At 44.8% G+C, this 14,982-nt stretch overlaps 1 protein-coding gene across 2 annotated transcripts; it reads left to right on the top strand.

Annotated features, from left to right (window-relative positions):
* Positions 1–9,608: 9,608 nt before the first annotated feature.
* Positions 9,609–14,269, top strand: LOC123412350 (protein RGF1 INDUCIBLE TRANSCRIPTION FACTOR 1-like). Of its 2 annotated transcripts, none has more exons than XM_045105302.1 (5): positions 9,609–9,954; positions 10,121–10,209; positions 10,381–10,610; positions 10,735–10,950; positions 13,414–14,269. In XM_045105302.1, the coding sequence occupies exons 3-5, from the start codon at positions 10,395–10,397 to the stop codon at positions 13,699–13,701; spliced, it is 720 nt and encodes a 239-aa protein (XP_044961237.1). In that variant the 5' UTR covers positions 9,609–9,954; positions 10,121–10,209; positions 10,381–10,394; the 3' UTR covers positions 13,702–14,269. The 2 variants fall into 2 exon arrangements, with proteins under 2 accessions (XP_044961237.1, XP_044961236.1); XM_045105301.1 differs by having other exon boundaries at positions 9,610–9,954; positions 10,392–10,610.
* Positions 14,270–14,982: the final 713 nt, after the last annotated feature.

The raw sequence follows: 14,982 nt of genomic DNA, 5'->3' as shown, positions 1-14,982 counted from the left end.
AAGGGATCCACGAAAATACTTTTCCGCCGCCGCAAGCTTCCGTTTCCGCGAGATCTCATCTGGAGACCCTTCCCGGTGCCCTGCCGGAGGGGACTTTGGAGTTGGAGGGTTTCTTCTTCATCATCATCGCCCCTCCAATGACTCGTGAGTAGTTCACTTCAGACCTACAGGTCCGTAGTTAGTAGCTAGATGGCTTCTTCTCTCTCTTGGATCTTCAATACAAAGTTCTCCATGATCTTCATGGAGATCTATCCGATGTAATCTTCTTTGGCGGTGTGTTTGTCGAGATCCGATGAATTGTGGATTTGTGATCAGATTATCTATGATATATATTTGAGTCTTTGCTGATTTCTTATATGCATGATTTGATATCCTTGTAAGTCTCTCCGAGTCTTGGGTTTTGTTTGGCCAACCAGATCTATGATTCTTGCAAAGGGAGAAGTGCTTGGTTTTGGGTACTTACCGTGTGGTGACCTTTCCCAGTGACAGTAGGGGCAGCAAGGCACACATCGTGTAGTTGCCATCAAGGGTAACAAGATGGGCTTTGTCGTACATATGAGATTGTCCATCTACATCATGTCATCTTGCTTAAGGCGTTACTCTGTTCTTTTGGACTTAATACACTAGATGCATGCTGGATAGCGGCCGACGTGTGGAGTAATAGTAGTAGATGCAGAAAGTATCGGTCTACTTGTTTTGGATGTGATGCCTATAGATATAATCATTGCCATAGATGACGTCACAACTTTGCGCGGTTCTATCAATTGCTCGACAGTAATTTGTTCACCCACCGTCTACTTGCTTTCATGAGAGAAGCCACTAGTAAACACTACGGCCCCCGGGTCTATTCACACCTATCGTTTCCACTTTCGCTTTTACTTTGCTTTGTTACTTTGTTGCTTTCAGTTCTCACTTGGCAAACAATCAATAAGGGATTGACAACCCCTTCATAGCGTTGGGAGCAAGCTTTTTGTGTTTGTGCAGGCACTTGTGATACTCCTTCACTGGATCAATACCTTGGTTCTCAAAATGAGGGAAATACTTACCATCGCTGCGCTACATCACCCTTTCCGCTTTGAGGGAACACCAACGCAAGGCTCCAAGGCCACGGGGGAAATCCTTTGCATATTTGTCTAGGAAGTCCCTTAAGGCATAGCCGTAGCAGAAGGATTCCTGGTGCCGTCAACACACCTATTTCTGGCGCCGTTGGAAGGTCTTTTGTTGCAGTAGCAGCCATGTTGGCGTCCGAGGCATCCCATTAGCCCGAGACCTGCTGTACCACGAGGTCCGAGTCGCCAAAGCAGAGGATGCATCCCGGGTGAGCCCGAGGTCGTCGAGGAAGTGGATCTGCAGTGCATACTTGACCTGGTCTCCCTTGGGGGAGTACAAGACAATGTCGGTTCCCAAGCCGGCACGCATCTTCAAGCCGTCAAAGTGCATGCGCGAGTGCATCGAGTCAGGGGGAGGCGACACATAGTGGGTCTTCGCCGAGTCGACAAGAAAGTACGCCAAATTATCAGACAATGTTGTATCGAGAATGGATTCTTCCAAAGACTTGGTGTGCGCTCCAAGGCAAGATGATAGTCGGCATGTGTTTCTCCTTGGTGTAACCGACATTGTGTAACCCTAGTGCCCATGGTATCTATATAAACTAGAAGTCTTCTAGTCCATAGGGCACGTTAATATCACTATTTCTAGGGTTTAGCCCACAATATACGATCTCGAGGTAGATCAACTCTATATTCGATACTCCACCATCAATATAAACAAAAGCAAGACGTAGGATTTTACCTCTATCAAGAGGGCCTCAACCTGGGTAAAACACTGTCTCGCTTGTCTCATGTTACCCATCAATCCAAGATTCATAGTTCGGGATCCCCTACCCTAGATTCACCGATTTTGACACCGACAAGGAGGGCGAGGAGGGAGGAGGCTTACGGCAACATGACGGCGGTGCGGCAACGGTGACAACAACACGGGAGACAAGGCACATGGTGAGGGAAAGAGACATAGTGTGGAGGGAGAGTGAGCAACGCACGCGGGAAAGAGGATAAGGGTAGAAAAGCAATAGCGCGGGGAGGTGACATGCGCTATTGCTATATATTTAGCAGTAGCGCCTCTTCGAAAGACGCACTGCTACTATACGTAGTCAGGTGGGTTAGATGAGGACCACGATAGCAACAGTGCCATTGCTAGCCACACGCTACTGCGTGTACGTCCAAGCCGCGCTACTATAAGTAACATTAGCGTGTTTATTTTAACTGTGCTACTGTTTAGCCTTCATCTATAAGATTTTTTCTAGTAGTGACTCTATCCCTATGAGCACCTAACGAGCACTTATGAGTTACTGAGCTGGCACAAATTTTCATATTCATGAAGTCGTCATTGATGCCTTCATAGTCCAAGGAAATGTAGCCTTTTTACTGAATGCGCATCGACGGAAGAACTAAAATAGATTCAGAGAAATACGAACATCGAAACCAAGTCTAAGACTTAAACCGTGTAGGTTGATTCCGCCACAAGAAAACTAACCATGCGAGCTAAGCATCTTATAAGTTAATGCGGTATTATTGACGAGATGAAGATATCACAAACCTTAACACCAATATTCTTACTAACCACAACCATTTACTAGTACCTCCCACATATTACATCTCTATATCGCAAAACTATTGCAAGGAATCAAACATATCATATTCAGTGATCCATAAGTTTTATGTAGGATTTTATGACTAACCATGCGAATGACCAATTCTTGTTGACTCTCTAAATAGATATAAGTGAAACATGAGATTTTATTTCTTTCTACAAAAGATCATGCTCTAATAACTATAAGTGAAGCAATATAGCATTATACAAAACACGGTTTTCTATGTGAAGAGAAACAGGCAATCCAAACTTCAAATGATATAAGTGAGGCACATGAAGTATTCTATAAAGCCATACTCAAAAGATATAAGTGAAGTGCAATGAGCATTCTATAAATCAACCATGGACTATCTCATACCAGCATGGTGCATAAAAGAAAAAATGAAAACTAAATGCAAAAGACGCTCCAAGATTTGCACATAACACATGAACGAAGCAAAGACGAAAACATACTGATACTTGTTAAAGAAAGATGGGATTCCTTCCGGGGCATCCCCAAGCTTAGATGCTTGAGTCTCCTTGAATATTTACTTGGGGTGCCTTGGGCATCCCCAAGCTTGATCTCTTGCCTCTCCTCATTCTTCTCATATCGAGACTTCCTCGATCTTTCATCACTTCATCCACACAAAACTCAACACAAAGCTCGGTAAGATCCGTTAGTATAATAAAGAAAATCATTACTCTAAGTACTGTTGCAAACCAGTTCAGTTTTTTTGCATTTTATCTACTGTAATATAACTTTTCCATGACTCATACCACCGATAAAAATCGATAGTTTCATCAAAACAAGCAAAACAATGCATCAAAAACATAATATGTCTTAAACAGGACAGTCTGTAGCAATATTTACATCTATCATACTTATGTTACTCCAAAAATTCTGAAAACTTATGAAGAAATACAAAATTTGTATAGAAAGACTTTGCAAAAAGTTTCAGAACCTTTTTACGTTCCAGTAAAAAATAAAAATTCACGCCCTACAGCCAAAGTTTCTGTTTGTACACCGCACATACCAACAAGCAATCTACTCATCCTAAAGGCCAATCTTGGCACATTAGCTTTATAATACAATGTATTTGTACAAGTGGTTAATTATTTTTGTGAGAATCTTCATGAAAAATTCTACATTGTTTCCATGAGCATGAACACAAGTGTTAAAGGTCGACCCTCACTTCACCAATGCATCACCTTTCAATCGCTTCTATTTTTGCGAAGTGTTAAGTTCCCCTCTATATTTTTTTTGTTAGTAAACTTTATAAAAGCACTCAACAGAACTAAATGACTCTCTAAAACTTCCGGGTTGTCTCCCTGGCAGTGCTTTCTTTAAAGTCATTAAGCTAGGCATAAAGTGCTCAAGTAGTGGATCCACTCGGATCCCAAGTTATATCAAAGCCAATTTTAGTTAGCAATGATTTGGCATTTAGTAGTGAGCACAAAGCAACATATATCAAGCAATGACAAAGTCTAACTCTCTTCCTATGCATCGGCATGTCATACAAGAACAATTCATGAACATCAAGTAAAGGCCAATACATAGCATAAGCAGTTTCTTGCAATTTTATCTTGTTGGAAACATATAGAGTCGGAGAAGCAGTTCCCCTCTCATAATAATTGCAACTAGGAGCAGAAACAAAATCATATTATATTCATAAAAATCATCATGTGTAGTGGTAAAAGGCAACCCATCAGTGTAATCCTTAACAAGTGCAAACTTCTCCGATATAGTGTAGTTTGGAGAATTCAAAAAGATAATAGGACTATCATGTGTGGGTGCAATAGCAACAATTTCATTCTTAATATAAGGAACAATAGCAAGTTCATCTGCAATAGCATAATTCATATTGGCATCTTGGCCACAAGCATAGCAAGCATCATCAAAAAGGGATATTTCAAACGAATCAACGGCATCATATCAATTATCATAGCATTCGTCCTTCGATGAGAACGAAGGGACGTTAAACAATGTATGAGTTGAAGAGTTACTCTCATTAGAAGGTGGGCACATGTGATCAATTCGCTCTTCCTCCTTTTGTTCTTCGCTCTCCTCATCATCTTTTTCATCGAATGAGCTCACAGTTTCATCAATTCGTTCTTCCATAGACTCCTGCAAAATATTAGTCTCTTCTTGATAGCGGAGACTTTCTCAATAAACACATAAATATCAGAATTATATTTATAATTATCATAGCAATATTTAAGGATAGCAAAATGTTCACGTCTATAAACTGAATCATCAAAATCTTCAAACTTTTCAAACAAAGATTCAATTTTATAAGCACCCTTAAAAGCAACAAGTTCTTCTATTCATTCCACATCATAGTAATCATATATATCATTAGCATAAGAAGCCAAGGTTTCATTATCATTAAATTTGCCTGAAAAGGGAAGGTGTGGAACATTCATCCTAGAGCAACAAGTAAAATCATATCTCTGGCATAAATTCCAAGCATACCAATGCAACATATCAATTTGATCCCATAACAGTTTCCCTTTTTGTTTTAAGCGATAATCCCTAAAGTACTAACGTTGATCTAACGTGTCTCCCATTATCATGTTGAATGGGGTTTTCTCAGGATTATCAAAGTAGTGCATAATATTTTTTACATAACGAGCATCGAGGGTTTTAGGTGGTTCCCCATCTCCATGAGTAGCAAGTACCACTATTTTTTTGGTGTTTCGTGTTCCATATCCATAACTAAAGATAGAAAACAACTTAGTACGGGAAATAAAAACTGCTTAGTGATAAAGCAAACAAGCACACACGAGAATATTCACCCCACGCTATGGATCCCCGACAACGGCGCTAGAAAAAGGTCTTGATAATTCAGAAGTATAGGGGATCATTTGTAGCCTTCTTCGATAAATAAGAGTGTCGAATCCACCGAGGAGCTAAACGCAGAACAAATATTCTCTCAAGTTCTATCGACCGCCGATACAACTCTACGCACGCTTGACGTTTGCTTTACCTAAAACAAGTATAAAACTATTTTGCAAGAATAAAACTGTGAGTACTTTACGAGAATAAAAACTACGAATAGATTGCAAGGTAATAAAAGTGGATAGCTTTTGTAAACAAGAAAGTCATTTGTCCCTAGGCAATCGATAACAAGTACCGGTAATCATTCTTGCAATTTTATATGAGGGAGAGGCATGAGCAAGCATAATATCTCTGGTTGGATCATATGCACTTATGATTGGAACTCTAGCAAGCATCCACAACTACTAAAGATCATTAAGGTCGTGAAACCCAACCATAGCATTAAGTATCAAGTCCTCTTTACTCCCATATGCCATAACCCACTTATCCGCGTTTAGGCTGTTGTCACACCCGCAACACCGACAATAAGCAAAGTATGAACATATTGCAACACCCTACAACGGGGGACCCTCACGTTTGCGCGGTACGGAGGGCACCGTAGTAGAACACCATAAATAAAATATACAATCATATCAACCAAGATCACGATTAACCCATAGGACAAAACGGATCTACTCAGACATCATAGGAGAGCCAAATATCATTGGGAAATAATATATGGAGTTGAGCACCATGTTTAGGTAGAGATTACAACGGGGAGAAGGGGTGTTACACCGCTGCATAGAGGGGGAGAAAGTTGGTGTTGACGGTAGCAAGGTTGTTGATGTAGATCGTCGTCACGATCCTAGCCCCGGCGGCACTCCGGCGCCACTGGGAGAGAGGGGGAGAGAGCCCCCTCCTTCTTCTCCTTCCTTGGCCTCCCCCCTAGATGGGAGGAGAGTTGCCCCTTTGGTCCATGGCCTTCATGGCGATGGAGGGGCGGGAGCCCCTCTGAGATTGGATCTCCCTCTCTGTTCTCTTATATTTCGCACTTCCCACATCTGACCCTTCACGGTTTCTTAAATTCCCGGTGATCCGTAACTCCGATTGCGATGAAATTTTTACACGATATTTTCCATAAATTATCTTTCTTGCGCCAGAAGAAAGGCTCCAACCGATGTTCGAGGAGGGCACAAGACACCAGGGCGCGCCTTGGTGGGTTGTGAGCTCTGTGGGCCCCCGTTTGCGTTGATTCCATCTCCCAAAAATCACATAAATTTCAAAATAATTCTCCGTAAATTTTTATCACGTTTGGACTTCGTTTGATATGGATTTTCTGCGATATAATAAACATGCAAAAAAACAGGAACTGACATTGGACACTAGATCAGTAGGTGAGTCGCATAAATCATATAAAAAGTTGCCAATAGTATGTGAAAGTTGTATAATATTGACATGAAACAATCAAAAATTATAGATATGACGAAGACATATCAGCGGGTGGGAAAGAGGATAAGGATAGAAAAGCAATACTACGAGGAGGCCACACGCGCTACTGCTATATATTTAACAGTAGTGCGTCTTTGGAAGACGCACTGCTATTATACGTAGTGAGGTGGGTTCGGTGAGGACCACGATAGCAACAGTGGCATTGCTAGCCCCGCTCTACTGCGTGTACATGCAGGCCGCGCTATTGTAAAATAACAGTAACGCGTTTATTTTAGCTGTGCTACTGTTTAGCCTTCATTTCTAGTAGTGACTCTATCCCTACGAGCACCCCTGAGTTACTGAGCCGACACAACTTTTATTATTTATGAAGTCGTCATTGATGCCTTCGTAGTCCAAGAAAATGTATCCTTTTACTGAATGTACATCAACGAAAAAACTAAAATAAATTCAAAAAAATACGAACGTCGAAACCAAGTCTAAGACTTAAACCGTGTAGGTTGATTCCGCCACAAGAAAACTAACCATGCGAGCTAAGTATCTTATAAGTTAATGCATTATTATTGACGAGATATGACAAATTAATGAAGATTTATATGCAACAATTTTCAAGCGGCAAACACGAACGCATGATCAGCTGGGTGCATCACCATACACAAATGCAAGATTATAATTAAGATTCCTGTACACTAAAAAAATATAGCACGAATTAATTGCTTGCTTTCGACGGGCATGGCCAACAAGCTCACCATTAACATCTCAAAACACAAGAAGATACGCTCCCCTAGCCTTGTTCCTTTCTCCAAAGGACACGGGTCTCCCAAACGAAGTACAAATACGCAGGTACAATTGTTGAGTGCTTGCTGGAAATAGCCCATGGGCGCCACCACCCATCCAACTTGACCATGACTTGGCGCTCAAGATGCCCGATTGGTATCTCAATGGTAATAAATTGGGATGGATCGTGCAAAAGCAACTGTACACGAATACACACGCAGAGCAGGAAGGATGGATGGCAGGAAATTAAATTGGCCGCCGTCGTCATCAAGCACCAAAGTCCCTGTCAGCCATCAGCCCCTGGTGGCCATCTTCCACAAAAACAGAGTCCCCATCGGACGGCCCGTATCGCTCGCCATGGGAATCCGTTTCCCACTTCTTTTTCTCCGCCGTATCTCCCATGTCATTTCCCTTTCGCCGCTCACATCCCACGGAATCTTCATATCGCAAAACGAACCCTCAAATAGTCTAGACATGTACTTGTATAGGGTACAACTATTTAATCGAGGGCCATTAAGACTATGAAGAATAATTTTCTTCTATTTTCATATGAAAAGTGCTTAAGCTACTTACATAAAAATCCATACACCTAATGTCAACAATTTATTATCGTATCTCAGCCACATAAATCTCAAGGATACATCCTTTTTTCCCAGAAGGGTTAGCACCCGAAAAATAAACATCGAAGTCCCCTGGGCCCGATTGTTTTCATCCTCCTGAATGACCCACGATGTTCCACTATGCCTTCGTCGGATCCAGCATGTTGTTGTTGATCACAGACGAAAAGTTATCAATGAGGCGATAGCATTAGACCAAAGTCTGTGAAAAGGAATCATCACCGGTGGAAGAGCCACATATCCAAAATCCATGCCTCAATTATTCCTCACGAGTCTCACGCCGGCACCAGATGCTGCATCAACCAAATGCAGGTGGAAAACCAAACTACATAGAGGAGTTGTTGTCGTCGTGCCAAGAAACAATGATGACTATTACCTCCCCCCCCCCTCAGAATGACCAGCGGGAAAATGCACCATCGATCAATCAATGTTGTCGTAGCCAACATCGTCGAGATGGAAAGACTTGAGGGGGAATTACTTGTCGAACCGGCACCACCCATATGACCAACGACGCGTTGTTTGAGAAAACTTTACAGCGCCACCACAACCACTTTCAAATGGCCGAACCAACAGACACTAAAAACCTACCCGACAATCCCAAAATAGGAGAAACTACAACTTCATCTGATAGATTAGGGCCTCCTCGCACTGTCATACTACATAGCCGGTGGAGAAGGAGGGGTGGGGCGACCTATTGGTGAGAGATCGTCTCCCTCCTTGGATTTAGAGAGAAAGGATTGGGGAAAGGGAAAGCAACCGGAAACTACACCATCAAGTAATTGACGTCATCGCTATCGACCACCGCCTAGATGGCAAGTCACGAGGGCTCCTTATTCGTCGAACCAGCATCGCCGGCACCACCGGCACCACGTCTCCCGAGAAGACTTTATTAAGTGCCGACGCCACCACCATCGGAAGGGATAAAAGCGACGGACAACGAAACCTATCTGAGAGCCCTGATGCTGTGAAAAGCTAGAACCCCACTCCCACATCGGCGGAACCAATGGAGGAGGAGGGTGCACATGCCCTGTTAGACGGCGACTGGCTCCCCTAGGGTTTTGAGAGGAACTGTTGGGCGGGGGAGGGAGGGGGGCAAAAACCATAGGAGAACATTTTCAGTCATGGACAAAACAAAATTAAAAACCAAGGCGTTGTTGGAGAATTGCGCGATTACGTGGAAGCATGGGCGCGGGGCCGGAAAAGGACGAATTTTCTTTTCGGGAGCTTTTGCTATCGCAGGAAAGAACCGCGGACACGTCTCTGATGCAAACCAAACCGCCTTACATCGGCCTCCACCGTTCCATTTTCGCCTTTTTCTCTCTCGTTGTTTTTCCCGTCCGTCCGTCCCTCTCTCCTTGTCGAGTCGAGAAGAAGAGGGCATCCTTCGCATCGCTCCCCTCGATATATATCCGTGTCCATATACAAAATATACTAGCACCGGGAAAAAAATAATACTTATATGTTGTTTTCTCGTTTCCTTTCCTGTGATATATACGATCACACGACACCCCTTGCGTTTCTCTTCGATCTCCACAAGCCCCGACTACTCGGATTCAATCCCCTCCTCTCACCCCGCCTCCGCCCGCCGCCGCCGCCTCCTGCTCCGAGCTTGTTACCAATCTGAGTTTCTTCCTCGGTTCTTCTTCCCGTCCGTCGACCAGGTAGCAGGTAACGAGCGATTGATTCGTTAATACTGGGCCCTTGACGGAGCCATCACGTCACGCGTGCCTTTTCCTCTGCTTCTGCATTCGTCTCGCGGATGCTTTATTTAACCAACAGAGCAGATTGATTCCCTCTTGTTCATCGTCGCCTTCTTCTTCTTGGTCTGCTGCAGCTTGGAATCCCAAGCCCTCGAGCGTTTGGCGATTCATCAGTCCGGTGACCCTGGAAGAAGATCGAAGGGTGCCGCCTGGTGGTGACATGGTAAAGAACCCTTCTTGGCAGATTAATCCGGACTCTACTGACTGCTGCTAGTGCTGGCCGCTCGTGGCGGCTAGCAGAGAGTTGCATTTTGTTTTTGGAGGACACGCGCGGCTCGAGGATGGTGTGGTGGTTGATTAATTGTATAATTGTGTGCGTCCCTCCCCCGTGGAGACGTGGTGCAGGTGATGGTGAGCGTGCAGAGCCCCGTGGTGCGGTCGGAGGAGGACCTGGGCCCGCCGTGGCTGCGGCCGCTGCTGGGCACGAGCTTCTTCGTGCCCTGCCCGGCGCACCCGGACCTGAGCAAGAACGAGTGCAACCTCTTCTGCCTCGGCTGCAACGACGCCGCCGGCGCCCTCTGCTCCTACTGCGTCCCCGCGCACCGCGACCACCACGTCGTCCAGGTACGTGCGCACCGCTCCTAACCAAATCATCCATGGCTGGATTGTGTTGTGTGTGTGGGTGTGTGTGGTGGTTTCTGAATGGATTCTGATGGATGGATGGATGGATGGATGGAGTGGGGCGCAGATACGGCGGTCGTCGTACCACAACGTGATCCGGGTGTCGGAGGTGGGGAAGCTGATCGACATCGCGCACGTGCAGACGTACGTGATCAACAGCGCCAAGATCGTGTTCCTCAACGGCCGGCCGCAGGCCAGGCCCGGCAAGGGAGTCACCAACACCTGCGAGATTTGCTGCCGCAGCCTCCCGGACTCGTTCCGCTTCTGCTCCCTCGGATGCAAGGTACCCTACTCTCCATGTTCCTCATCTCTTATTCCTCTTCTGTCTCTTGCAAGCTCCAGCCTACAGTTCCATGTCTCTGCCACGGTACAAATTCTCCATTTCCATCCTCTCCCTGAAAACCACTCTTTAGGACCAGAATCTGAAATCCGTCCGAGGAAGCTTCTGTTCATGTGGTGGGGGTCAACGGCAAGCCGAGTGCAATGCAGTCTTCTCCTGTAGCCTGTAGCTTGTTTTCCTGTGCATGCGTGCTCTGATGATGGCCTGGTGCGCTGTGCCTGTCTAGTTTACGCGGGGAGTGGCACGCGTGCGCGCGCGCGAGCGCCCAGTGTCCACGGCTCCACGCCACGCGAGGGAAAGAGGTGTGCTGTGTGTTAGTGGTGGCGAGTGAAGTTGCGCACACAAAGCAGCACCAACTCGAGAATAACTTAACATTCCCCAGGGGGTTGCCGCCGTGCGAGCTCGACTCGTGCCCCCCTGCCAAGCAAGTGACGGCCACTGTTACCAACTGCATTGGCCTGCACTAAGACTGATAATAATATTTCTCTTAACATTTTGCATCAGCAGCACCGAAGTGCCATGCAACGGTGCAAGCACATTTCTGTCTTGCTTTTCTCGCTTCCGTCCTCTGCCAAGCTAAGCTAAGCTAAAGCCACCGCTTTGCCTTGGGAGAGAGGGAGGAGGACATGGAGTGAAGGCTGAGTGAGGATTGATGTCCTTGGCGAAACAGGGACCGAACCATACTAAGCTAAGCTAAGCTAAGCTAGCTGCCTATATATAGCGACTTGATAATAATTCGGGGATTAGCTTGGACCACACACACACACCAACCAACAACCTCAGACACTTTCTGTTCTTTCCGGGGACTACAAAAGACCTTAACCAAGGCGGCTTGACGGAGAAATTAAGGCCTTCTTAAGCATGGCGCATGCATTGTGAACCACACGCCATTGGGTTCAGTATAACTGCCCAAGATCAGGCTTGCACGGTAAGGTTATTCAGTCTTTCTTTTCTCCTGCTACCAATCTTTTCCAAGTTCTCTTCTAGCCTTGGACTGCAATCCTGTGAAGTTATTGCCCCTCGCAGCTTCGGGGCTCGCGTTGCCGTTAAATGCGCCTAAAATAGGCCCACTTATCTGCATGTCTTGTTCTAGCCGGCCTGCTCATGCGTTTCCATCGATCCGAGCAATGGAGGACATGGACCAGTACGAATTTTGCCGGGAAAGATTCTACATTCATTGTTTGGGTCACTTCAAATCATAACCTGAAATTGCCTTTTATGCTGCCTGTGTGTGCCCCTCTCTTCTATCTAGCATCATCTATAATAAAGAAATCATGTTCTTTGCCTATATGTAACGAGTCAGAGGTTAGAAAATATCTACTGTCAGCTAATTTATATCCATATGGCTGCAAATGGCAGTGTGAGCATTAGTATATATGATGAGAGCTGCTCGGCCCTAGGAGTTGAAGCTAAGGTAATTTACATTTAGGTAAAGGCTGCTTTCAGGGAGTAGGTAGTGTTGAGACATCATCTCCGGATCTTTCAGCCATGATAGGCTTGCTTTTGTTTGCTCTTTCGGAGGTGAACGCATTATCTTTTGCCTAGTTAATTAACCCTCATTTCGCTTCGCAAAAGAGAGGGTGTGCGTTATCCAGATAAAGTTGACTTCTCCGAGGTGATGCTCTACCGGATCGTGCGCCTGTCATGTGCTTGTCAGGTCCGGTTTGGATATATTTAGCTGTGGGTATGCATGGTGAATGATGCAAATTTAGGTGTTCTTGATTTGCAAGTTTGCCATACCCAGGGACTAGGGAGAATGAGAAGAGATTGATACCTCTTTTGATCAGATACCGTTCATGTCTATGTGAGTCAAGATAACATCACCTCTTTTTTGGAAGTTGTCACGTTTTTCTTGAAGCTAGCTCTAGAAAAATTCATGCACAGGAAAATTGGCTCAGGGAGTTGCCTTGATTCGCATCACTTTCTTAATGCGAAAATTCATGCACAAGAAAACTGCATCACCTCATCTTCACACTCTTCCATGGAGAGGATGACTAGCTAATGTTCATCTCATTGTGTGCGGTGCGATTGCTAAGAATTTTCAGTTGCCTTGGTCCAAATTGAAAAGCGTCAATAGGGGCAGGTAGGGTAACTACTTGTGCAAGCTCCATAAATTTAGAAAAACTAGTCGGTGTCAATGAGACAAGGGGATGATGTATGTACCCGGGGGTTTCACTAAGTGCAACGACGACAGGTGGATAACAATGGCTAGCACATCATGAAGTTTTTTCATAAGTCTTCGTCAGCTCACTTCCCCGTTTGCTTTGAAAGCTACCCTTGTGGCCATGGAAAATTCAAAAACACTATCGTGTGCATTCGGACTTCATCGATTAGTACCGTGATTTTACTTGTACTCACTTCATTCACTGACGCATACTCGTTCCTGGCGTTTGATGTGGTTTTCAGCTCGGGGGGATGCAGTGGGACCCGTCACTGACTTTCGCCATCCGGCCGAAGCGTAGCCAGGACTCCGGTGGCGAAGGGTACGGCTCCGATGACGACTCTTTCAGCCCGAGGAAGCAGCTCCGGAGGGCCGGGTTCGAGCTTGGGCGGTTCGACCGGGGCGTCCGGTGGTCCGACGACGAGGGCAGCAAGTCCAACACCCGGCCGATGACGCCGAGCACGCCGCCGATCAACCGGTGCCGGCCGTCCAGGAGGAAGGGCATCCCCCACCGCGCCCCGTTCTACGGTTAGACTTCCAGTGGAAACCACTCTGCACCAAAAGTGACAATGCTACTACCGGTATTGCAATGCAATGTGTGTCGGTTGGGACTGAGTAGTGAAGTGATCCAGTTAGTAGATCACTAGATAGGTACTCCGTATTAGCTATAGCAAGCATGGTATATATACTTGTATATATATACATATACATACACACAATAATGTAGGTGGAGTGTGTGTAAATATGATATATTGGCAAAGGTTGTCAAATCGCACAAGGGCATGGCGCGGTGCCCTGCTCCATGCAGAAAATAAGGCGAAGAAGGAAGAAAGGATGGTAAGAAACACAGCTAATAGAAACATAGCTAGGGTTTTTAGCTTGGCTAAGGCCGAGATTGATATGTGAAAAGCAAAAATAATCATGTATATGTCTCGGTTTGTAGTGGTTAATTTGGCTGCCTAGTGTCTCTACCTCACCCAATGTGTTTATTAGCGTTGCGGTGTGTAGTTAATTCAATGTTCTACGACTTGCAGGAGCACTATAATTTGTATATACAGTTATATTGTTATTGGCAGAAAAAAGATAAGAAATTTGCCTGAAGCATGTGTTGCTGCTGCTGCTGCTGCGACTCTATTGCAGATCTACGTATACGTTTCAGTAATTTCTGTTTTCGTAATATTATAATATATGAATTATGCGCTGGCGGTTTCTCCTGATTATGTACTGCAAGGTGTCCATTTCTGAAGTTTTCAACCATCAGATAGCCACTCCAGTGCTGGTACTATGACGGCGATTGTTGCTTCTTCTAAAGTTGTAAGAGCAACTCTAGCAGATCTGCTAAAAATGCGTACCGCAAATAGATATGCTAAAACAAATTTGCGGTATGCTTTAATTAAAGGTCTTATATTCACCACACGTGTGACATATTAAACATTCGTCCACACCATGTGACGTATATAGTGTTAGGGTTTAATTAAATTTATTAATCCCTACTTTTTCTAACCGAGGCGCTTGCCTCGTGTCCCTTCGGACGCACCTCTTCGGGAGATATATATATGTATAATCCATCATCAATGAGAATAACGATTCACTCTTACGTCTTTGTGTTTTGTCTTTTGTCATGCACTTCTAACACGTTATCAGCACTTTGCCCTAACCGAGATGATTAGGTCACAAAAGAAAAAAGACCAATTTAATTAAATTCATTAATCCCTATTTTTTCTAACAGAGGCGGTTGCCTCATGTCCCTTCGGACGCACCTCTTCGGGGGCTATATATGTGTAATCCATCATCAATGAGAATAACAATTCACT

The sequence above is a fragment of the Hordeum vulgare genome, chromosome 7H, assembly GCF_904849725.1.
Source record: "Hordeum vulgare subsp. vulgare chromosome 7H, MorexV3_pseudomolecules_assembly, whole genome shotgun sequence".
In the NCBI taxonomy this organism is placed as follows: Eukaryota; Viridiplantae; Streptophyta; class Magnoliopsida; order Poales; family Poaceae; genus Hordeum; species Hordeum vulgare.
This window is presented reverse-complemented; position numbering and strand designations above follow the sequence as displayed.